This window comes from Siphateles boraxobius, unplaced genomic scaffold (genome assembly GCF_051911475.1).
Source record: "Siphateles boraxobius isolate OS27281-9 unplaced genomic scaffold, OSU_SipBor_1 46, whole genome shotgun sequence".
In the NCBI taxonomy this organism is placed as follows: domain Eukaryota; kingdom Metazoa; phylum Chordata; class Actinopteri; order Cypriniformes; family Leuciscidae; genus Siphateles; species Siphateles boraxobius.
Window position 1 is genome coordinate 6,878,947 of NW_027509097.1, and position 25,744 is coordinate 6,904,690.

The 25,744-nt window shown below is 40.3% G+C and overlaps 1 protein-coding gene across 1 annotated transcript; it reads right to left on the reverse strand.

Annotated features, from left to right (window-relative positions):
* Nucleotides 1-38: 38 nt before the first annotated feature.
* On the reverse strand, nt 39-24,567 carry fasn (fatty acid synthase). Its single transcript, XM_077200510.1, has 42 exons — nt 24,338-24,567; nt 20,535-20,684; nt 20,099-20,251; nt 19,010-19,183; nt 18,506-18,706; nt 17,729-17,851; nt 17,176-17,291; nt 16,300-16,434; nt 15,714-16,176; nt 14,215-14,402; nt 13,556-13,745; nt 13,276-13,370; nt 13,039-13,173; nt 12,725-12,928; nt 12,326-12,441; nt 12,062-12,237; nt 11,780-11,971; nt 11,403-11,483; nt 11,080-11,265; nt 10,775-10,954; nt 10,489-10,692; nt 9,716-10,029; nt 9,235-9,621; nt 8,883-9,053; nt 8,259-8,374; nt 7,999-8,153; nt 7,560-7,763; nt 7,310-7,460; nt 7,047-7,225; nt 6,474-6,593; nt 6,268-6,390; nt 5,948-6,171; nt 5,659-5,860; nt 4,438-4,589; nt 4,258-4,349; nt 3,757-4,154; nt 3,478-3,666; nt 3,044-3,271; nt 2,399-2,610; nt 2,214-2,312; nt 1,809-2,060; nt 39-1,688 (listed from the first exon to the last, which is right to left on the reverse strand). Exons 2-42 carry the CDS (start codon nt 20,659-20,661, stop codon nt 1,551-1,553), a joined length of 7,545 nt encoding a protein of 2,514 aa, XP_077056625.1. The 5' UTR covers nt 20,662-20,684; nt 24,338-24,567; the 3' UTR covers nt 39-1,550.
* Between the last annotated feature and the right edge of the window lie 1,177 nt (nt 24,568-25,744).

Below are 25,744 nucleotides of genomic sequence, written 5' to 3' on the forward strand. Positions count from 1 at the left end.
TATGTTTGATGAGAAAACAACCCAGTACACTCTGGATGTGTATGTTAGTAATAGCTTTTTATTTGAACTAGTACAATAAATACTGGGAAAATTACACCAAAAGAAAAAAAAAAATTAATAATAGACAAATGAACTCTAGCACATACATGCTTTGCTCTTAACATTGAAAGAAATCACAGTTCGTCACTGACTTTTAGAACAATTAGTCTCAGAAATGTGTAGTGATTTGCTTTCTAAAAGAAGACTTTCCTCCGCCATGACAGAAAGAGAAAGTCAGTAAACATGTCACTGCCAAGAAAATACTCATACATCCCAAAATTCACTCCTACACCAAACAACACTTCATTCGGGCAAGAGTTAGGATAAATCATATGATTTGCACTATGAACTGAGCTTGTGTTTAATGTGGACCAAGCCACAAGAATTTGCTACAACTAACATCTGAAGTATTCAAGCAGTCAATTAATTACAGAGCATTTTGGGAGAGGGTATACATCTGAGAGACACCTGGAATAAGGAATGTTGGTACTATCCTCAAAAGAGGATTAGAAACGTCAATGCATGATTAATACTCCAGTTACAGGTCTACAGTTAAGCAGCGAAGCAACATTTCAGTTCGAGCCGAGATGATTCACTCTGGATTGCCAGGCATTTTACATCAGTGTCATAAAAGTATTTTGCTTTTAGCTAGTGCAATAGTGAGACAATATATTTTTTTTAAAGTAACATGTTCCAAAATTAAGCCCTAACTTCAACGTAAACATTACCATGAAGTCAATTAACCAGCTCTCTTAATTGTTACTTTAATCCAGGAATGTTCTTTTCATACATATTTTCCCTTTTAAATATACATCAATTACACAATTATTGCAGCACTATTTTAGATGTTCAGCAACAACAAGAGAACCAGCAAATATCATTCAGAAAAGAAAAACAATGCTACAGTAAACATAAGTCAAACAGGTACGCCATCAACTAGTACTGCTGAAGCATCAGTAACCACTCAAAATTGGTAAACATCAATCTCAGCTATGTGCATAACTAGATTCCTAACGGCTAGCTAATATGTGGATTTGAATACAGCCTTGAGTTGCAGTCCGCATCATTAGGTTGGATATGCAAAGATGTATGAACATGAATACGCAGGTTTGACAACCTTTAGCAGACTTGTACAGTGTCAGTGATGGCACTTAACTAGGTTCACATGCTAGAAAACAGTGACATGTTATATTTCACAGTAACGTATGATGATTTATAGAAGATAACGAACAGCTGATTGATTCTTAACCGATAAAGCAAGAAAACAGTGTGCAACACTTTTGTTTTTTGTGGAATATACATTTTTAGTAAAATGTAAATAGTGTTAAGCAACTAAGATATCAAGAGAATGAAAAAGATGAGAAGGAAAAGGCTGCTGTGTGTGTGTGAGAGGTATGAAGAGATCACAGACATGCATGCTTTAATACGCCGAGACAGTGTTTTGGTTTAACAGGTGGAAGCAAAAGAGTAAGGGTGAAACAAAAGAAGTAAAAGATGTTTGCCGGAAAGGTTCAGCCCTCTCTGGTGCTGACTCTGGGCTCAGCCAGTGAGCTGTGGATGATGCCTGAGATGGACTCCACACCCTCTCCCTCCAGGAAGGACCGGTGGTCTCCCTCGATCACATGAACGGACACCTTCCCGTCACACACCTGGAGACATAACACAATCCAATTGTTAACACTGCAGGGATGCACAACACTAAACTTAAAGTCTTACTTTTTATTACAAAAGCTTTCAGTATCCCCTAAATGTCCAGTCCATATATTTACCTCATGCAGCTTGTAGTCAGATCCTAAACCATCACCGTACTCGCTGCTGGCCTTGGCTCTCAGCAGGGTGACATTGCCGTGATACTTGGAAGTTGGAACGTAGCGGTCGGCAGCCTTCAGTTTGTGGTAAAATGTAGAAGCAGCAAAATGGAGCATATCTCGGCTGACATTCTTATGGCTGGATGTGATCAGATCCACAGCCTTGTTCACACGAGCCTCCAGGTCTGACAGAGGTAACAATGTCTCCAACAGCTGTGTGAAGAACCATTAGATTTAGCATTGAACTTAAGCAACTGAACTATGATGAGTTAAGTGTTGCCTGATTTGTCAGTTTAGAAAGGAACATTTGAAATCAATCAAAAATCTTTTGAAGAATAAACCACAAATGAACAGTTGTTAATGTACCTTGTTATACTCAATGCCAGTGAACTGTTGGATAAAAGCACATAGAGCTTCAGTCTCTGCCTCAGACTCTTTGCCAGGGGTCAGTTTAGCTCTGTAACTCTACAAAAAAGAAAGAAAAAGATTACCATGTGGCCTGGCACACCATTTTTTTCTGTATTTGGGTTTTCTGAGCTCTTTTATAGCACCTGTGTATATGCTGCCACGTAAGAGTGCGAGCCGTCAAACAGGAAGAGGTATTCCACGGGGCATTTGGCTGCCTGCAGCTGTGAGCACATCTCAAAAGCCACACATGCACCGAACGAGTAGCCAGCGATGCGATATGGCCCCTCTGGCTGCACCTGCCTCAAGCACTCCACGTAGTAAGCAGCAAGACTCTGGATAGTGTCTAGAGGCGCGGCTACAAATGGACAAAACACGAATAACAGAAAAAATATTACAGGACTGAATCTGAACAAATTAAATAATTGCCTTTTATCAGAAATATACCACAAATTAATAATATCTTTGATATACATGTATATGATATAAATATATATAAAGTGTTTACATTTTACTTAACCACTCTGGAATAATAAATTCAACATTAAGATCTAGCTTTTGTACCAAAAGATGGCAGATAGTTTTGGTGTAAACTGCAATTTTATATTTGCTTTCAGTCTCCCCTAATAGGGTGTATAATAATATAATACATCATATAATAATATGTACCATCAAAGCACAACAAAGCACTCCAGACTCCAGCATTCAGACGTTTGGTAAATATCTTAAGTGAGTAAACTGCCTTTCACTCGTGTAACAGTGAAAAGTGATCACTGAGCTTGTGTTTGTACCTTTAGTGCACTGCAGGCCATAGCACCGAACGCTAAGCTTTCCGGTGAGAGTGCGGAAGGCAGCAATGGAGCCCTCGATGGGGTGGACGAGGAACAAAGGCCTCTCGGCACTCTGGACCTCGTTCAGCGGGGCCACCGTGGGGCCATCAGGGTTCACCAGCATCCGGCTGAGATCTGACTCCAGCAGAGCTTGAGCACCAGAGCGCTTTACAGGAGAAGCTCGGGACTCTGGGAGGAAAAGTTATTATATTGATGCATTTTGCTTCTCCAAATAATGCAACATTTCCTCCAAAACATCTCCTGAAGTTATTTTAAATCTCTTAACAACGTTCCTAATGCTTATTTAAGATACTGTGGATAACAAATCATGTTATTCAGAAATGTAAGGGTATCAATATTGGCCGTGGCTGTACGATCACAAATCACATGCTCACCTTCTTTCCCTCCTGATTGGCTGGAAAGCTCCCGCAGCTTGTTAATGGTTAGCTGTCTGATTTCCCTCATTGCCATGACGATGTCGTAGTCCCTCTCTAGCGTCTGCCTAACCTCAACACCCATCAGCGAATCGAGACCCAGATCAGCCAATGAGGCGTCAGCGTTCAAACTGTTCACGTCGCGCACACCTGAGCAGAATAGGTTACACCGTTACTTTGAAAGCATTAGAATAAAGTGCAACTTATCAAGCTTTGAACATTTCAGGTCTGTGCCTTTACCCAGAATATGAGCCACAGCCTCCACCAGGTCCCTCTGTCCGCTTCCTTCTCCTTTAGCAACCACCACTTTCTCTGCCAACACAAAGCTGGACATTACAGGCTTCTGCTGGCACAGAAACCTATCCAGCACCTCCAAACAGGAAGACATGCGCTGGGGCAAAGTGCCACCAATCACTGCATCATTGCCACCCATAGTCTCCAAGACGACCCCCACATCTCCAATGGCGCCCCACTGTATGGCCAGGCCCGGCAGGTTGTCGTGCCGGCGCTGCTCACACACTCGCTCCATGGTTGAGTTGGCGAAGCCGTAGTTGCTCTGGCCAGCGTTACCACGGCCGCAGCTGACCGAGGAGAACACCACAAACTGCTGAAGCTGTGGGCACTTCTGCCTAGTCACGCTGTGGAAAAAGGAGAAATTTATTCAAATTCATCACAGCCACAAGTCAACGGATGAAGGAAGAAGTTATTTAGTCTGCATCACAGTGTTAAATAATTCCCTACTTGTCAAGATTGATGGTTCCGCCATATTTGGGTTTATTGACATCAATGAACTGCTGTGGGGTCAGATTCTCCAGCATGCCATCTTGAAGGACCTACATTATGGAGAGATATTTCAGTTTTACAGTCATCCTTACATTAACTACAAAGGAAAGTGAGCTGAAAGCAAAGATTGAACGCTACCATGGCAAGGTGGAAGATGCCACCAACTGGCCCCAAGCGGCAGGCCTCAATGATGAGGCGCTCCGTCCCTGCCATGGTGCTGACATCACTAGTGGACACGAGGACCTGGATGCCCATGGCCTGCCACTCTCGAATACGTTTGGCTTGATAACCTGTCAAGACAAACATGTTTTAGAGTGCTGCCCTGACCAACATCAATGTTATTTTAGCATTATTCATATACCATTATAGTATATTACAATAAAGTTTTTTTTTTTTTTTAGTTTTCACTTTAATTTTATTTGCTTTAGTATTTTTGTTAAGTGCTTTTGTTATTTTAAAAAATAAAAACATTTCTATTTAGCTTTAATTTATATTTATTTTAGTTTGAGTCATTTTAACGTATAAATAAAAAATAAACTTGCCCTTAACTAAAATTAAATATTTTATTAAATTTATATTTCAAAACTATATTTCAATTAACAAACATGACTTTGAATAGTTCTAGTAGTTTTGTTATGTGCTTTTGTAGTTTCTATAAGTTTTTGATTTTTTAAATATTTCTATTTAGCTTTATATTTCAGTATACAGTATTTTAGTACTTCAACTTAAAGGTACTCTAAGCGATGTCGGGTGACATCCCTTCTTGTTGACGTTTAAAGTATTGTCCAACAAAACGAAGGCTAGCTAGACCCTCCCTCCTCCTCATCCGCGCACTAACCCCCCAAACCGCACCCCCAAACCCTTCTTATCGGTTATTGGCTGGAACAGTTTGTTATGTTTCGTGGTGCGGGTAAGCCCAGTTTGTTTTTGTTGCCGTTTGTGGAGCCTGGGGTGTCTGCAGAGACCGTGTTTTTTACGGTGTGTTCAGGGGACAGGCAGCTAGCGGATAGTGAGGAGATGTTTGTTGTATGTGACAAAAAATGTTTTGACCGAAAAATGCATGACATCGCTTTGAGCACCTTTAATTTATTTCAGTTAGTTGCCAGGGCAATATTTCAAATTTGTATAAGTTTTTTTTGTAATCAAATATTAATATTTTATTTAAATTAATAAAAAAATACTTTCAATAGTTTTAGTAATTTTGTCATGCATTTTTGTCATTTTTATTAGTTTTGATATTTCTGTTAGCTTTTTATAAATTTTTATTTCAGTATTAGTAATTTTAGGAAGTTTTAGTTCACAATAACAACACGGACCAACATCGACATGAAAACCGATCAAATCCTAGGGCATATTTACCGTTGCGGATGCCAGACCGTGACGTCAGCACCAGTTTACGAGCACCTCTCTCAGTGAGCCAGTGGGCCAGCTCCAACCCGAAACCACCCAGGCCTCCAGTGATGATGTAAGAGAGAGAGGCAGGGCAGAAGGTACGGCAGATAGCGGGGATAGAAAGAGGAGAAGTTGCAGGAACAGTGCTGCTCGTCTCCTCTGAACGTACCTGAGTGGTGAAAGGAGAGTATAAGAAATCCAACATCCAATATCTCATTTTCATGGCAGGTTCTTTAACATTAACCAGCATCCTTACCTGCAGAAGGACTTTGCCAATGTGTTTGCCCTGAGCCATGTAGCGGAAGGCGTCCTCCACCTGATTCCTCTCGAAGACTGTGGTACGTAATGGCTGAACGACCCCACTAGCGATTCCCTTCTTCAACAGCTCAGATACCTCCTCCCATTCCCTGTTGCCTTCCTCGAACAAAGCGTCCAGCAGAATGCCGTGGAAAGCCACGTTCTTTAGGAACAGAGCCATACCTGTACCAGGAACACCATGGGCAATTACATTTAAAACATGGAATGCATTTCAAGTGTAAAAGTATGAGAATAATAAATCTAGTATCTGGGACGCACCTAGCGGTGTGTTGTTGGAAAGGTCATATTTGCCGATCTCCAGAAAACGACCATGTCTGGCCAAACAACGCAAGCTGGCCTGCAGCTTCTCTTCAGCAAGGGAGTTTAGAACCAAATCAACTCCTGAAAACACACATACGAACACAGTTGTTTAATACTTCAATCAACAATAATATTAGATTCAATGCTGCTGTGTAGGTATTCACCTTTGCCCTGCGTGTGGAGCAGTACATGCTGTTCAAACGAGGTGTCTCTGGAATTAGCAAAGGATTCTGCCGTAAGCTGAGGAAACCTTTCCTGCAGGTACTGCTTCTTCTCTCCAGAACCTGTGAATCAAAATTAGATAATTGTTATGTTTTTTTATGTTCATTTTCATTGTTTTAGTCATAGTTTTTGGAAAATATCTTTTACATTTAGTCAGTGGTTTGTGTGCAAAATACACACAGACATAGTCAAAGCGTGACATAGGAGAATCACAATGATTTCTGCCCTCCAAAAATTCTTTAAAAAACAAAATACTGCCGGCTAATATATTCAGTTGCTGAAATTCCGGTGCATCACTAGTGGTGGTTTTAGTGCTTGTTACAGGAAAAAGCATCTTTACAGCAGTTGTAAAATTACATGTATGTGTATATGTATATATTCATTTCATATTTATAAGATGCATTTGGAGTTGCCACAAGCAAAGAGCTTCAGTTTACCAGTGTTCATTAATTACAAATGACATCTATTTGATGTTCAGGGTTAAACTCTTAAGGAAGTAAAAGTGTGTTACTTACCCACAGTTGCAAAGACTCGACAGCGCATACTAAGTGCAATAGCAATAGCGGCCTGTCCCACCCCTCCAGAGCCTGAATGGATCAGCACACTCTCTCCAGCCCTCAGACGCCCTCGCACCACTAGGGAATAATAGGCGGTGGCATACACAACAGGAACGGAGGCAGCCTGCTCCAGCGTCCTGCACATAAACAGAGCTTCAGTTAGCACTGAGAGCTTTAGGAGAAAACTCCCAATTCAGATTCAAAGGTGCTGAGGGTCTCACCAGCTGGATGGAACATCCCAAAGGAAGCGCTTGTCAGCATCCACACAGGTGGCCAGGCCTTTAGCTGGCAGCAAACCCATTACACGTCGCCCACTGGGGTCTCGCCCTGAAAACTCCATTCCCAGCATGCATTGCTGCAGCGCTATGTCTCCTACATGGACAAAATGAGAAGAGTCTCTTTCCGAAGTCTTTTTAGGGTAAGCTAGCGTGCAAAGATCTCACTTAGTCAAAAACAGGATTGGGTACAAACCAGGGATGGCATCTGGAGGCAGTTTGCCGGTGGCCAGCATGATGTCTCTGAAGTTGAGGGAGGAGTAGTAAACGCGGCAGAGCTGCACGCTGGGGTTGGAAGGGACAAAATGACGCAGCGGGGAAGCTATCCAGCGCAGCGATGAGAGGTCACCACGGGTCAGAACGTTCACGTACGCCTGCTCAATCAACTCCTCACTAAGATCTAAACATAAACACGCAGAACAGAGGATGATCACAATGTGCTCAAAAGACTCTATCCAATCAAAGTTACAATCTAAAGAGGGGTTCACTTTGCATATGACAAAATGATCAAATAAAATGAATTTATTGAATGTAATACACACAAAGGTATTATAAAACAGCAATAAATCCTCTCCATTTTACTCCATTGGACTTGTGATATGTCACTGTAAGTCTTATTTGACTTCCTATTTCACCTTGTGTTAACAACTGATGCCTGAAAACGCCCCACAGCCCATCACGGTACACGTTCATGACCAGATCCTTCTTCAGTAATACCTTCATCCCCTTTTCGGTAGGAACAAGCGAGGGGACTGCAGCATCCTTACTTAAATTAGAAACAAATGCACACCTATTGGGGAGGAGAAAAAGACCATGTAAATTAATACTACATATACATTTCTACAAAAAAAACCCTGTCAATTGCATAATCTAAGTGCACAGTAAATGGACGGACCGTATACGGTTGCCTCCAGGCTCCTGTCTGAGGCAGTTCACCATTCCCACCACTCCATTATGTCCCTTTGTGGCAATGAGCCAGACTGGGATATCAGATGACTCAGCTAAAGTGCTCTAATGAGAAAGAGGGAGAGAGAAAGGGTTAGAGGCATGCATTTGGTTTTAGTATGTTGCTGGGTGATTGGCAAGTGCTCTTGGTGACTTTGGCAACACCACTAATGCATGAATGAAGTTGCGATGAACAAAAGTAGTGACAGATCTTTTATTCCATATTGTGACATACATCCCAGTGCAACGTATTGGATTTTGAGATGTGGGTATTGAACTCAAAAATCATTGCAAGCTTGCAGTCAATAATGAATAGGCAGGGTTTAACCAGACTAAACGATTAGAGAAGTCTTGGATATTACCAGATGGAGGTCTTTTTCACCATCTTTTTCATCTCATTTTCACCAAAAGACCGAGTTATGACATTGATTAAACATTACGAGGTCAAAATTAAAAAAGAAAGATAATAAAATAAAATAAAAGAAATGGCTGAATCGTTCACAATAAGTCCCATAACAAGCATTTAAAAAACAGATGGGGTGAGTTTATATTTCATGCAGACAATAACACTAACCTTTAGAGTCTCCACCCATTTATAGTCAGTAGGGTCCACAAAAATAAGGATGGGCTGTTTATGAGAGGACTGTTGGTTACGGCGACAAAGGAACAGAGCGGAGCCGTAGTAGGATTTTCTCAGCATGACCACATTTAAAGAGGCCTTATGGAAAAGCTCCTCCCATTCAGTCTGAAAAAAAAAACAGTTTAAAATCTGAGAACACTGCAATAAAATAAATAACTTGCCATTGTTTCGTTTGTTCTTTAAATGTTATTCTTTAAGTACAGCATTGTTACTTGAACATATCACTTTCATTTATGTTGTGGATCTGACCAATTCAACAAGAAAAAGTGAATTTTTAGGCACACACCTGAGTCAACAAACCCTCCTGGTTGCTTTGAGAAGTGAGGAAAGCTACTGTCTCCCCTAGAGTGTCTCCTCTGAGTAGCGTGTGTAACAAAACAAAACCGTCTTCTTTTGCAGCTGAAGTCAGGTTCTCGATAAGAAATGCAGGATTGGTTTTCGGTCCCACTGCACAGTTACACACAACCAGGTCAGCTCCATCCAGACCGCCTGTTGCAGGGCCCTGTAGAGGGTCCCACTGAGCAGATGAGATGCCCTGCTCCTCCAGGGAGCTCTGGTGAGCAGAAAGCTGGTCAGTGGAGGCATCTGATGCGGTGTAGTCGAGACGCAACATCGGCTGGATATTGAGGAGACCAACAGCCCGAGAAAACACACGGCCATTTGCAGCTAGAGCCTGAAGGAGAAGAATAAATGTTGAGAACTTCAGCCACGTCCTCCACCTCTGAATAATCTGCCCTTTATAATCCTAAATAAATGATTCACCATACCTCCAGGACTTTGAGTTTTCCAGGAGTGCTGTTCTCAAGGGCCGTGTCCAAGCAGTGGCGTAACGCCTGGGAGTCCAGCAGGCCGTTGAGCAGAGGGTCCTGCAGCAGACAGTCTCTCTCCTTCTCCACCGTCTGTTCCAGCTCAGAGCGCAGGTTCCCGTTCAGCTCCAGTCCGCACAACACCGAGAGCAGCCGCAACAGACCCTTTTCCGCCTCGGCTCCAATCAGCTGGCCCTCGTTCGAATCTTCTAACCCAGGGATGGAGATCTTCACACCCTGATTGGCCAGCTTCTTCTGGAGACGCTGTATTAGACCTGTGCATACAAAACATGAATAGTAAGTATAGTGCCACTAAAAAAGAGAAAAATACCATAGAAAATTGACAGTCGAGACAAAATATTACATTAATATAAAAATAAATATTATGATTGTAAAATATGGTTCTAGTTATTTTCGTAAAGCAAGTGGATATACAACACTGATCAAAAGAAAGACATTTATAATGTTACAAAATATATTTTTTTTTCAAAGAAATGCTGATCTTTTGAACTTATATGATAACTAAAGGATCATGTGACACTAAAGACTGGATAAATTTATTCTGAAAATGAAGATAATTTTAATACTATTTCACAATTTTACTTAATTTTTGTATTAAATAAATGCTGCCTTGGTGAGCATAAGAGACTTTTCAAAAAAAAAAATATATATATATAAAAAACTCTTTGCCATGCCATGTTGCATTTCTCAATGAAGTGAAAATCAGAACATGCCTTTGCAATGTCTCAGTTGGTCTCCAAGTTTCTCATTGGTTCTCAGGCAATCTGAGTCCACATTGGGAACAAAGATAAATTCCTCCAAAGTGGGCGGAGTCTGCTGTTGTTGGCGACGGGGTGCTACAGTAGCGTGAAGTCCACAGATCTGAACTCCTCCAGCTGTTATGTTGTCCAGACAACGATTAACATGAACGTCCACAGCTGAGGAGAAGACATATTGGTCAGATAAGTTTCAAATTAGGTCAGGTTAAGTTAGACTTCTGCTAGTTGGTGTGTCTGATACCTTTCTGGTCATCTGCATACTCGTTCACCCTCTCCTCATGACGTTTGGGGTCCACACACACAGAGCGGATGCGAGTGGGCAGTCTCAAACTGCGACCAGGCAGCCCCACTACGATCATCTGCAACATGGTGTCTAAAAATGTCACCCAGTTACCCGTCCAGTGAAGTTTTCCACAGTCACCTGCGAGAAGAACCAGAATATTAAGAGCTTAGGATTGGCTGAATCATATTTTTTGATCTTCACAATGTTTTAGCCTATATTATCTCTATAATTTAAGTTTAAGGTACATTTTTAAAGGGAATTACCTGCGTTGTTAGATTCCAGTATTCCCTGGAAGGTCTTGCCATAGTCATATCCACGCAGACGCAGCTCTTTGTAGATGTCCCCGGCTTTCAAAAGCAGTTTGGGATCTTCCTTGTCTGCAGGCAGTGGTTTATTCAGCTCAGCATGGAAAGCATCAAGTCCAGTGTCTTCCAAGACACTCACTTTACCTGGAACCAGAAAGGGTATAAGATCATGATCATGAGTCTGAAATACAATGTCTTGTCAACTCACAAACATCCTGTTTTACTGATGGAGAATGTTGTCTCATCTTGACTACGATTTTGCAAAGAGTCTGGAAACTCACCACTGACAGCCAGATTTCCATTCTCTGACACCTCAAAACGGTTAGTGGCGGGCATGAGTCGCACCTCCAGCTGGACAGACCCTGTGATGCAGTGCACACAAAAACAATCCAGTTACCTCTAAGCCACATAGTCTGATCTATATGGTCAAATTTACTTAAAAGTATGTAAATAAGTTTGGGGTTGAAATAATTTGGAGAGAGATTAACCATCATGCTCAAGGGCTGAAAAATAACAGTGATACATCGAAAAATACAAGAAAGTACTCATTGTAAGATAAAGAGTGACAACTGTGTGAAACAGTTGCAATTATATTTTTATTTATTATTCTAAATCAAAGATATCCAGACTTACAGTACAAAGAAAACAAATCTTTTACCTGTCTTGGGTAGGATGGTGGCTCTATGGATGGTGACGTCTTCAAATGTAACAGGAGTGTGCTCCATGACTGTGCCTAGTGATCTCATTAGAGTCCTCCAGGCCAGAACCAGGTATCCTGTGGCTGGGTACAGCACCCGTCCATCAATACAATGACCAATCATGTAGTAATCAGGAGACTCTGGGTTCATATCTGCACAAAAAAGAACCAGGCATTCAAAAATAAACATGACACCACATAAAAAATGAGAAAAACAATGATTTCAACTTCACAACTACCCACCAATATTGTACAATGTGGCAGAGGTGGATCCCCCTGAGCCAGCAGGGAAGTCCTCCACCTTGGGCACATCCCAGATCTGGGAGTGATCCCACTGAATATGAGGGGAGATGAGGGGAGTCCCTTTCGGAACAGGGTATTCCACAGCTGGATACAAATTATTACTGTTCACGTTAACTCTGTAAGTACAAAAGAGTCACCATCAGTCATTTAACATTTGAAATGTCACATCAAAACAGTTTGGGAATGAAGGGCATAAAAACCAACCCATTCATGTGGATCTTGCCCACGTGAGAGAGGAAGAACTCCAGATTGTTGACATGACCTCTTTTCATTAGGGGGAGGATGGAGCAGGTTGGTTTTAGGCTCCGCTTCAGGATGGCCTGAAGGTGAAACATAGGTACAGTATGTTAATAGTGGATCTACATTTAAATCTTAAAGGCATGTCAATTGGGTTCAGACACTGATAAATAATTAAAATAAATAGTAATAAAATAATTTCCTATGCCTACATATACCAAATATTATCCATAATAATTACCCTATAATCATTGCCTAACATGTTCATGTGTTTGCTTAACTGAATGTATGATGTTTTATATTATTATTAAATTATATTATCTTATAGCTGTTTATACCAAAACTCTAATTGAATTGAACTGTTACCTGCAGCAAAGCATGAGGAGCAATTTCTACCACCACAGCATTATCTGGCACATGGTTGAGTCCCTCTTGGAAGAGCACAGGGCAGACCAAGTTATTGACGTGGTACTCTGCAGAAGAGTAGAGTGCCAGTGGGCTTTCCCAGTCCGGCTGCGGGATGGACGTGCTGATCCAGCGTGCTGAGCGAGGCCTTGGGTTCTTTATTACCTACAAAAACACACACACACACACGTATTCAGTGTTTATCTGTGACGAGGTTTTGAGATGTTAATGGCCACCAGAGGGCACTGGGACACTGCAATGCTTCACCAACTCACCTTCTGCAGTGCAGTCAGGAGGGCTGGAGCGATAGAGGCCATATAGTATGAATGGAAGGCCACACCGGCACTGCGCACCTCTTTGGCAAACACACCGCTCTCTTTCAGCTGGGCAACAAACTTGCTGACAGAGTCCTGCATAACCAAACACTTACTGTTAGGTACTAGAATGCATACCGTCATTCTATAAACACTATAAATTTTAAATATATTTATTATTTTCTTGAGTGCATGTACCTGAGGGCCTGAGATGGTGACAGTGTCCTCAGCATTGTGACAAGCAGGAACGACACCCTGTGGACATTGAGCTTTGCATTCTTCCCACGTTAAGCCTAAAGGGGGGAAATGATGGGAGGGTTGGTAAAAGATAGCATTGGTCAGCTTGCTAAAAAAAAAAAAAACCTATAGCATACATTGCTGAACAAAAGACTAGGCAAATCCCCCATGGAGGGACGCTTTGGGCTTTGAGTCCAGTTAATGAAGCAAATTTTGTGGATGAATCTGCTGTCACACTAACCCACTGCAGCCATGCCCCCCGGGGGCAGGTTGGCCTCTTTAATACAGCGTCCTCTCCAGTAAGCGGCTAGAACGGTCTCGCTGTGGCTCAGGGAGCCATCGGCGTAACCACATGCCAGCTCTCCCACAGAATGGCCCACGATCCCATCAGGCTGTAGACCCATCTTCTGCAACATGTCAATCTGGGCAACCTGGAAATTTGACAGGAATGCATTCAGCTTGGAGAAAGATGGTCAACCATATAATTGTGAGTGCACAATTAGCAAGTGTAGTAGGTTTGATGTCAAAAATGACAAAAAAGTGACACGTTTAAATATGCAAGTGTGCTAGATCTACAGCAAAAAGCACTTTGTTTGAGCCATAAAGGTTTAAACATGCAGGCTGAGAAAATTGTGACAGATAGTTTGGATGAGCCATAAAGGTTTAAACATGCAGGCTGAGAAAATTGTGACAGATAGTTTGGATGAACTCTCTTTTTTGCAGACGGAGTGACTGTTGAAATCATGACTGATTGTGCCACTGTATTGCAATAATTGGCAGCTGGTATCAGTTGCAAAGTTTACAGGGGTCATTGTGTCATTGAGAAATTCTGCTGATGTCAGTCTTGTTCCAGTTACTCTGGCACTGTACATGGTGTCTCAAGAACTGGAGGAGACTGACCTGGATGGCTGCAAGACCAACAAATGCATGAACAGTGTCTTCAAACGTGCTCTCATCGGCATCCATGAGCAAGCGAGACACACACAGCCCAGTTTCCTTCAGAGCCACATCCGAACGCTGGATTGACTCCCGGAATTCAGGCAACTGCATCAGGCTACGGCCCATTCCGGCCCACTGTGTGCCCATTCCTGGCAGGAGATGGACATGCAGATACGAAGAAAGACATGACCCAGAATTAAAAATTCAGCCAATGTGATCATGTGTAGAGGCTTTCCACTATGGTGACTGACTTGCTCTGAATAATAAGATTAAAAGGGATTTATACAGTACCTGTCAAAAGTTTGGAAACATTATTATTATGTTTTTGAAAGAAGTCTTTTATGCTCATCAAGGCTGTATTTATTTAAATAAAAAATACAGTATAAAAGCAATATTGCAAAATATTATTACAGATTAAAGGTGCTCTAAGCGATGTTGGGTGACGTCACTTCATGTTGACATTCGAAGTATTGTCAAACAAAACGGAGGCTAGCTCGACCCTCCCTCCTCATCCCATCCCCTCCCTTCCGTGCTTCCTGAAACAGGTTTTTTCGATGTAAATTCGGGATTTATGCGTTCCTTCTCCTTTTCCCTCTTCTTTGCTATTTGTTCATCGGAATGTCATCTCTTTGGTCATGTGTCGGCCATATCAAAATTCAAGAGAATATAATTCTAATGTTAGTCAATGTCTAGGACACCTCTGCTCTAGTTAACTTCCCTCTTCATGCTTCGCTCTCCTTCACTCCCCAAACCCCCCTTCATGTGCACGCGCACTAACCCCCACCCCCAAATCATTCCTGTCGGTTATTGGCTGGAACACTATTTGTTATGTTTCGTGGTGCAGGTTTGCCCAGTTTGTTTTCGATGGCGTTTGTGGAGCCTGGGCTGTCAACAGAGACCGCGTTTTCTTTACGGTGTTCAGAGGACAGGGAGCTAGCGGATAGTGAGGAGATGTTTGCTGTATGTGACAAAAAAATGTTCAGCCTAAAAAACATGTGACATCGCTTAGAGCACCTTTAAAAGGACTGTTTTCTTTTTGAATATATTTAAAAAAAAATATTTATTCCTGTGAAGTAAAGCTGAAATTTTCAGGATCATTACTCCTGTCTTCAGTGTCACATGATCCTTCAGAAATCATTCTAATATCGGATCAAGAAACATCTATTATTATCATCAACGTTGAAATCAGTTGTGCAGCTGTTTAGGAGCTATTTTGTTTAGGACTGACAGCATCTAATAGCACCAGCTTTCTTGGTTTAAATTAAATCAATACATTAAAATTTTTGCAGCCTACTTTCAATAAATGCTCTTTTTGGACAGGAGAGGACATTTTCTAAAAGGTACTGCATGCATTTTATAGTACATCAAGCTCTTTTAGAGCAAAAGATCTTACTGAAAATTGTCCCCTTTTTCTCCCATTAAAATATTTGACTCATTATCATCAATATAAGACTCCTCACCTGAGCAAATGAACCAGAGGGCTCTTGGTGTGGGCTGGACCTGTTGAACCTCTTTAAGCTCTCCCTGAGCTCCTATCAGTGCATAGCCCCTATAGGGCATGCTTGCCGTTGGAACTCCAGACACATCATTCATTAGAGACAGGTAGTTTGGGTTTTCCTTATACTGTTGGGCGTTGTTGAGGAGGGAAGTGACGGCCTCCTCGGTGCGACCACAGGCTTGCAGGAGTCTGGGGATTGAAGGCTGTGCAGCTTGAGCCAGTGATTTTGAACCATGTGGACGAAGGATCACATGGACATTTGAGCCTCCAAACCCAAATGAGTTGATGCCCACGATGCCCCCACGGACAGGTATGGGCTCCGACACAACACGCACCCGGCCATCTGTCAGAGCAGGAATGTCAGGGTTTGGATCATGGAAATGGATGTTGGGAGCCCAGACGCCATGTTCCAGAGACAAAACCACCTGAATACATGCAATATGAGAGTTACTTGATTTACTTCACATTTGGGATGTGGGATTCAGCTTTCAGGTTTTTAAAGAAAAAGCTGACATATCTAATCAGGGAGACTCTCACAGTTTATCTACCTTGGCAAGAGCTGCCAATCCAGAAGCAGGCTCTGGGTGTCCCATGTTGGATTTGGTTGAGCCAATCAGAAGCGGATCCCTCTGTGACTGACAGAATACACTCACAATGCCATTCACTTCCTGAGGATCCCCAACCTGTGAAATGCAATAATTATTTTTATTATCCACTAAACAACAAGATGAAATGACTATTGGTCCATGAAATACAGAGGCAGAAGAAAATTAATGTCACAGTTCCTATAACAATAGCTAGGAAACTAAAGAGACCTTTCTATAGACTCTGAAAAAAACCCAGAAGAAAGATGCCCAGGGTTCCAGATCACCTGTGTGAATATACCATAATCCTTCCGCAGGAGACATAAGGGCTGCAGATGTGGCAAGAGCAATTACCTGTAATGTCCGTAACGAAAGATGTCTAAGACAATGCTACAGGGAGACAGGAAGGACAGACAGCTGATCGTCCTCGCAGTGCCAAACCACGTCTAACCATACAGCATGTCCTGTCAGATGTGTTCAAGAACTTGCAGGTGCCTTGGTGGAGGTGAGTGGAGTAACATCTCACAACAAATACTGGCAAATCTTTCTCAGTCCATAAGGATGAGATGCACTGTAGGACTTGTGGAAACACCCCATACTGAGTGCTAATTTTGATATTATTGACCCCCCGCTCTGTTCAGGCACTCATTATTCCATTTCTGTTCATCAAATGTCTGTGAATTCCTTTTTTATGTATATATATATAAATTTGTACTTACTCACTGAATAATATTTACCAATTCCTTTTCCAATAATCAAGCCACTCCTATTTTTAATTTCGGTGCAAATCTACACAAAACATTAATGTGTGTTTTGTGTGTAATTTCACGTTTGACTGACCTTAGTACCGGTACCGTGGGCCTCGACGTACTCCACCTGCTCAGGTGATATGTTGGCCTCCTCATAAAGGGAACGGACCAGGCGCTGCTGCATCTCTCCTGATGGGAATGTCACACCTGGAGAAAGAGAAGACGCACCACATTCCAGAATATAAGGAGATGCAAGTATCAGTCACAATGACATATGCCTTTCTGGAACGCACATGTGAGCTACGCCACAGACTCTTCTGTCCTCTATTTACTGTAGCAGCACATGACACACAACAGGATATAGAGGGGACTGATATCAGTTTCTAAAGATGTATGCCAGAGATTTCAAACAGCCTCAGCTCTCACGCTCAGCAAAGTGTCATGTTTAAAAACACTGGGGTGTAAAGTGTGGCAAGAGGCACTAGGTGAAAAGCCAGCATCTATGACACTTATAGTGCCAGCATTGACAGTAATGCCAGGCTTCAGTGAGCCTAACCAAAGCAGGCAAGCATTAACCGAGCTGATTTCACTCATGCTCTGGGAATTTGAGGCAGATTTGTCGTCTGTGGGAAGGATGGGTTTACCTTGCTCTTTGTAGCCATCTGTGTTATTGCCAGCGTTGAGAACTGTGGCGTAGATTCTCTTAGCCATTGACTTCTTGGTCAAGAGTACTGCGACAGCAGCCTCTGAGCGGCAATAGCCATTTCCTAGAGGGTGAAATACAATTTGAATTATTATCATAAAGCCTCCATTCATTAACAATAGTGCAAATCAGAAATGTAGTCACAAAGGGGCTTCGTTCAGAATAGCATACCATAACACTAACTATTTATGCAGTATATAGTAAGTCTACTTTGTGCTGTATGCAAATTTCTATGGAATACTATTTTTACCAAAATGTGAAGTATTCAACAAAACAACTTGCGCTGAGTACTATATGCCAAAATGCAATGCACTCGATTTGACTTCCCATTTGACAAATAAACAAGAAAACATATCAGCTGCTACTTTTAACATCTCTTTCTTAATATTTTATTAGACTGCAAGAGTAGAGACCTATTACACAAAACTGTATTAAAAACAATAACTAGACAGCATTTGCTAAATAAAACATGCAATCAGATTAGTTAATGTGACGACAATATAGCATACTACTGGTTAAAACCTTTATTTTTGCATAATGAATGCTGCTTTACACACTATAGTTAGTATCTAGTATTCAGTATGCAAAACCAAAACCAAAAGGCGTAGAGTGCCTTTTAACAAGTTATGCAATGATTGATAAACCAGATTCCTTTTATACCTTTCTGAGAAAAAGGAGAAAAATCCTGTAGACGTTACAGTGATGCACGCAATCTCACCTGAGGCATCAAATGACTTGCAGGTTCCTTCAGGACTGAGCATGCCCAGTTTCATGAACTGCACTGAGGTGTTGGGCTTGAGCAGCAGGTTAACTCCGCCCACAAGTGCTGCATCACATTGGCCATGGCGAATAGCATTGAAAGCATTTTCCAGTGCCAATAGACTAGAGGAACACGCGGTGTCAATGGCTGTGCTGGGACCTGAATGTGTGTTGTACATCAAACACAACAGTTAATGGTTGATCATATAAAGGATTCTCGCACAAAGTGATTTAAGGAATCCATTTCAACTGGTTGCCTCATTTTAATATGACTGAATGAGTCAAGTTAAACCAGTGAAAGACATGACTGTGTAATGAGTCACTTATTCAAATCACCTCACACGACACATCACACCATATAGAAATAATGACATTCAAAACAAAGATTTGAATGACAACCCAATTCTGTCCTACAAGGTGACCTAGAACTTATTCAGTAATTAAACTTGTAATGTTTGCATACCATTGAAGTCAAAGTAATAAGACAAGCGGTTGGCAAACATGGCTCGCTGGCATCCCGTCATGCTGTATCCCAGCAGCTCCTCTGGGTCTTTACTGAAGGCCTCTCCTGCCTCTGAGCCACTCACTCCAATGTAGACGCCAGTCTTGCTGCCACGCATGGACACTGGGTTTATGCCTAAAAGGAAGAATCAACTTGTTCTATTTGCCCAGCAAATCATCAATGAAAATACTGGATTTCAAAAACTTGACTTGTCATCATCACTTGATTAGCACTAAGAAATAAAAGTTCCTTCTATTGAAACACTTTAAAGTAATACTCTTACCACACACACCATATATACTAATAGACATAAAATAAACATGTTATGTTCAAAAGTTCGGATACATTTTTTAATGTTTTTCAAAGAAGTCTCGTATTATCATCAAGGATGCATTTGTTTTAACAAACAGTAATAATGTGAAATATTATTACAATTATAACTTTTATATTTTAATATATTTTAAAATTTAATTTATTTCTGTGTTGGCAAAGCTGAATTTTTCAGCATCACTTCTCCATTCTTCAGTGTTACAGGATCCTTCAGAAATCATTCTAATATGCTGATTTGGTGCTCAAGAAATTATTTTCAAAATTATTATCAAAATTTTGCGGTTAAATTTTGCAATTATTTTTACGAGAACCGTGGTACTTTTTCTAGGATTCTTTGATGAATAGCATGAAAAGCATTTATTTAAAGAAGAAATCTTTCCGTTTCATTATTAACATTATAAACATAGTGGCTTTAATGCCACTACCACTTCAGTGCATCTTTGCTGTATAGAAGTATTCATTTCTTTCAAAAGAAAAAACAATTGCTGACCACAAACGTCTGATAAAACATCATATGGGTAGCAAAAGCATAATATATAAATTAAGTTTTTTATTCAGCATCATAAAAATACTAACATAAAATAATTAGCAAAGTGCTACAAAATAAGATTTACTTTTATCCTTTAAATGCAAGCTATACACTTTGCAATGTCATGTCATGAGCCACCACAAAATACCGTATATTAATACCTTTTATAAAAGAGAGCAGCTGATACTAACCTCCATCGACGATGGCCTCGTACGATATCTCTAGCAAAAGCCTCAGCTGTGGGTCCATGGTGTGGGCCTGTTTGGGATGCACACCAAAGAAGGCTGCATCAAATCTGTCGATTTCTTTTAGTTTTCCATTTCTTCTGGGAAGGCCATACAGACCTAGAATAAAAAAAATCAAAAATAAAGGAATCAAAAGTGCTCTCTACTCATCGCGCTAAGCTTGCTTGTGCTTTAGCACATGAATGAGAGTATTAGCTTGGTGCCAACAGAGCAAAGAGAGACGGGCCTTTCATAACACCCAAAGCCGGACGGACAAGGAAAAGCACAGAACAGCAGCCAGGTAGGCAGGGCGACCGTCAGGATGGTCTTCGGAAAAGCAAACCGTTTCTAAAAGTTATCAAAAATGATATAAAATTATTTGAACTGAATATTGTTAGCATACCTGGTTTCCACCGCCTGTCGTCTTCTGTGACCATGTCCACTCCATTGAAAAGGTTCTGCCAAAATTCTTCCAAATTGTTAGACTCAGGAAGGCGACCTGAAATTCCAGCTACAACGATCTCCTCCATTTCGGACTAGATTTTCTTCGATTCTAATAATATAAAGACAAAGAAAAAGAAAGAAGGGGTCAGTCAATGAACAGAAAAATGGAATTCTGAATTCTGTCAGCTTGATCTACATTGGCATTATCAAGAACTGTGTGAATGTGTCATTCATTTTAAATCTGTGTTGGGGTCACCAAGTTGGTGCAAAATTGGGTATAGGAGGGGGAGTGTGCTTGGGGGCGTGGCCTGAAAAGCTGGACACTTTTGTTCCCCGTTTCAGGGTCACAGCACTCAAAGCGACAGCATGGATGGGATTCCTGTTCATTCAATGCAATCAAGGAGCGGTGACAAACACAGTGTGCCTCTGTTCCACTTTCCTCAAACCACAAAGGAGGGTTCCACAGAACCACAGAAACGGCATTAAATATGCCAACAGAGAAATCAACTCATCTAACTGTACAGTATTCCATCTGATATATTTTACCATCTTTATAAAGCAAACACAACAATAATTTTTCTTTTTAGAAAATCAACTTGAACAAGTTAATTTCTATACAGAAGCTACAGAAATTCTAGACTAGAAATATTATGCAGAGATATAGTCGTACTGTATTTTTCTGTAATAAGGGATGATGTGAAAAATAAGACAGAAAGTAGCATGAAACTAGTTCATAACAAGCTTCCACAGTATGTGCCCATATTAGTATATATATATATATATATTAGTATATAGTGCCCAATCAGCTCTATAAGTAGGGCAGATCATTTTGAAGAAATTATGCATCATAAATGAACACACTTATTTAAAATTGTCCAAATAAAAGACAATCATAGAAGCCTTTACTAAAACTTGTGGGCATCTTTTTAATGTTTGTTTCCCCACTGGAGAAATTTTAAACAAATTCTGGTTCTCGTTGATTCGTTAACAAAAAGATATGATTCACTCATGAAACAGACATCGCTACTTTTCTAGAGCAGGATTTTCAGAGAATAATGACTTTAATTTCAGGCCGTTTCGCACACAAATCTATCATATAAACACAGTGCATGTCATATTGTCTACTTTTATAATCATTTTATAATTATTTATAATATTTTATGATTAAACTGTAGTAAGTGACATCAAGGCCCTTTAAAATATCCTGATAGCGTAACAAGCAATAGAGAGTGGATTGAAAATCACATCACTTGTTATTTATGAAAGTGATGTTCATTAAACAAAAAATAATATTTTACAATTACTTAAATAGAATTAGTAAATGTGGGAAGATAAGTCAGATGAGGAATTAGTGCTCTTTGTTGCCATAGTGACAACCGGAAGGAGTCTTTGCCCCGCAGGTGCTCACATGCAACAGCTTGTCTATAAACGTGCATGTGTGCGAGTCATTTAAAGCACTATTTAATGCAATAGTACAATATATACATGTAAAAAAAACAAAAACAAACTGAACAAAGCGTAACAAAGCTATAGATAAACCAGCAGCACAAAACAGCTATATTGATTTTGGTGTGAACCAAACTACACTAAACTGGTTAGGTGTATTACAGTAGTACTATGAATACATCACTATTTTGATTGTTTAACATTTCACCACAATACAATAAAACGATGCATGCCAGAATGCAGACTGAGAAAATAAACAGATTTCTGAGCTGTAATCTACCTGACCCAGATCCGAAGCAGCCGTTGAGTTAGTGATGTAGCTGACCACTTGCCTAACTACAGCTCCGATTAACAACCTCCCATCGTGCTTCTGTGTCATCAGCTGATGACAGTATTACAGTCCTTAAAGGGATAGTTCACCCAAAAATGAAAATTCTGTCATTAATTACTCACCCTCATGCTGTTCCAAACCCGTAAGACTTTTATTCATCTTAGGAACTTAAACAAAGATCTTTTTGTTGAAATCTGAGAGATTTCGGTCCCTCCATTGACAGCTACACAACTACCACTTTGACACTTCAAAAAGTTCATAAAGAGATCGTAAAACTAATCCATATGAATTGAGCGGTTTAGTCCAAATTCTCTGAAGAAACCCAAGTGCCTTATATGATAAACAGATTTAATTTAGGCTTTTATTCACATATAAACATTGATCAGTGAATATAAACAGAAGCTCAACGAACCTACTCGATGGGTAAGAACAAACCTCATTGGTTCTTGCTGAACCTCAAACGTGCTGTGTAACACGAGAATAAACCTCATTGGTTCTTGCTGAAGCTCAAACGTGCTGTGTAACACGAGAATAAACCTCATTGGTTCTTGCTGAAGCTCAAACATACGGCATGACATGAGAATAAACCTCATTGGTTCTTGCAAATCAAGCGAACATGCTTGAGCTTTCGTTTACCACAACTGATGTGTGAGATGAATGTTTAAATGTTAATAAAAGACTAAATTCAATATATATTTACTAAATTCATAATATATATGAAAATTATAACTTGAAAATATTTTTCTCTACAAAAGGGGGGCCTGGCAGAAAAAGTTTGGGAACCACTGGCTTGAACCATGTGATATATGAATATAAAACATAAATAAGTGTTGAAGAACTTGCTCAAATTCTCTGAAAAATTTTGATAAGCTGATATCAATCTGATATTTATCTACTGGGTTTTACTTAATGCGATAATTAGATATTAAGTTACACGTTATTTTCATACATCATTGGGACCTAAATATAAACATGGTAGTCAACTGAACATGAGGGTTCATTTTAAAAACGGATGTCTAGGCTGCATGTTCATTCCTGACAAGCCAACGATGATGCAGAGAGTCCTGCAATAAAAAGTAGACTATAGATAGTGCCACACAAAACAGTCCTAAAAGCATCTCCAAATCTTACCGTCCTCACTGACAAACACTGGTTACATGCCAAACCTTGTCAAGGAGGTTTCAAAGAGTGATAAATTGCGCACTAGCTCTACAGTGACCGCACTTATACTTTTCCACATCTCAACATATTACTTACTGTGGGCTCTAATAGCTCTTTTTTGTTTATAAATAGAAACATTCATTGTAATGCTGTTTAACCTTTTAGGCAACGATGAATCGTGGTGTCATCATATATGCTGCCTCCAGCTAAAAGCTTATTCACTTTAAGTCAAGAGTGTGCTGGTCATAGATATTCACAAATGTGAAAGATAATATCCTTCGGTTGAAATTAGTAATGGAAGTTCGACACATTTACACGAATCGATTCTTTCGAACAGGTTGTGTGTTATTCTTACTTCAATGAACAAATCGAAAAAAGCGAATCTGCACTTCCTTTACGTTATTACGTAATTACGCCATCGCGCGATCCCAACATCCCTATGCAAAGTATGCATGCACTGCATTAAAAACTAAAATTAATTTACATATCTTGGATTTTTTGCGTGTTTTAATAAAATGCTATGCCCATAAAACATTTCCAGTTTATTTGTAACATTTCCAGCTTCTCGGTTATTAAAATACATTTCATCCTCTATTCACTCAGATATGCTCTTAAATCTCTGTTCAATGATTCGGTGATTCAGCTGTTTCATGATTCACTGAAAAGATCCGACTCAAAAGAACCAATCATTTGGTTTCTTTTGAGATATTCATTTTTTTCATGGTGTTACAGAAAAGTCTTGAATTTGAACATGTCTGAAATCTGCACATCTTGTTAAACTACAGATCTAGAACTGACACGATTAATAATATATGCTCGTTTACCTGGATGTGTGTACAGATTACCGCTGTTTGCCGCAGATCCTTTGGGATAGAGTCGACTTCTATACTCCTCTTAATTGTTGTCGGCTCCCAGAACAGAATGGAGAGATTCGTGATTCCCCCTTTGGCCAAGCCCTAAAAATTACTCTCGCTCTTCTGAGTCCCTGTGTCTGTTTCATTTAAATGTCTGACATCCTCGATGGCCACGCCACATGGGCTGACAGTTTGGCTCTGAGGTGCAGTCCAATGAGAGAGGAGGCTGGGCTGCAGAAGCAGCCAGTGATGGGCTGATTTCAGAGAAAAAACGCGTCTGAAAAGCCTGGGTTACTAAAGTTCATCCCGGCATGATCACATGCACTGCAACACAAATTTCTGCTTTACGGGTCTGATCCTGATCGAGCAAGTTCAAGTTCAAGGCGACACGGGGGTCGTGTGTCTGCGATTTGCAAACAATCTGAAATCGGGTAAATTTAGCATGCAACACTGGATTGGTATTGAAACACAGCATGGATGTTGATCTGTCCTAGTTGTTCATTACTTAGTATGGATTGGATTACTTATTTTAGCATTGAAATGGCATTGAGTAGCCTATTAAAATTATTGGATTCAGATATAGAATGAGGTAATGTACGTAGCTAAATATTTTGTGATTTAGGAGCAACATCATCTAAAATGTGTTATAGAGTATGTGAATGGATTTCAAAGATGTATGAGAGAATTTTTTTTGAAATATGTATTTAAAAACATCTCGTTTCCTACAAGTAGTTTTCAAATAAAGTCATGAATCGAAGTCTTCTAATGTTTCTTAACAAATTAGTGAATTATTCATGAAATACTTTCTACACCACACTGACTTTGATTTGCTGGACAAAAGGTTTTCAAGATTAATTACTATTTCAAGTAACACAATTATTTTTTCCTTTAAGAGATAATTAGACATTCCAATCTACTTAAGTCAACATTTTTTTAAAGAATGTCTATCCTTTTACAATGTCTGAACATATTACCTCATAAAGTATGTTCATAATAGACTAGTATTCTAGTTTTTTTTTTTGGTTTATTTATTTTGCATGAGGAGTCATATTGCTGCAACATTTGCTACATTTAGCTTTTTATGCCTAAGGATTCAGCTTAAATAGAGCAGTCGTATTCAAATATGCACACTATAAATATGAAAAGTTCTGCGTACGTTGTTTATGTTAATGTCTAATAAATCTTCAAACTTTTGGTGAGATGCAGAGGTAACGACATGATGGTAGCGTTGTACCGGGTGTCTAATGGTGGCGCTGTTGAGCTCTTGAGACACGTGAGATACACGGGGCGTAACATTTTGACAGTTGCCAGTGAAAAGAAATTCACCAATCAGTGAGCGGAGGTGTGTAGAACGAGCCAATCAGAATGAATGCAAGG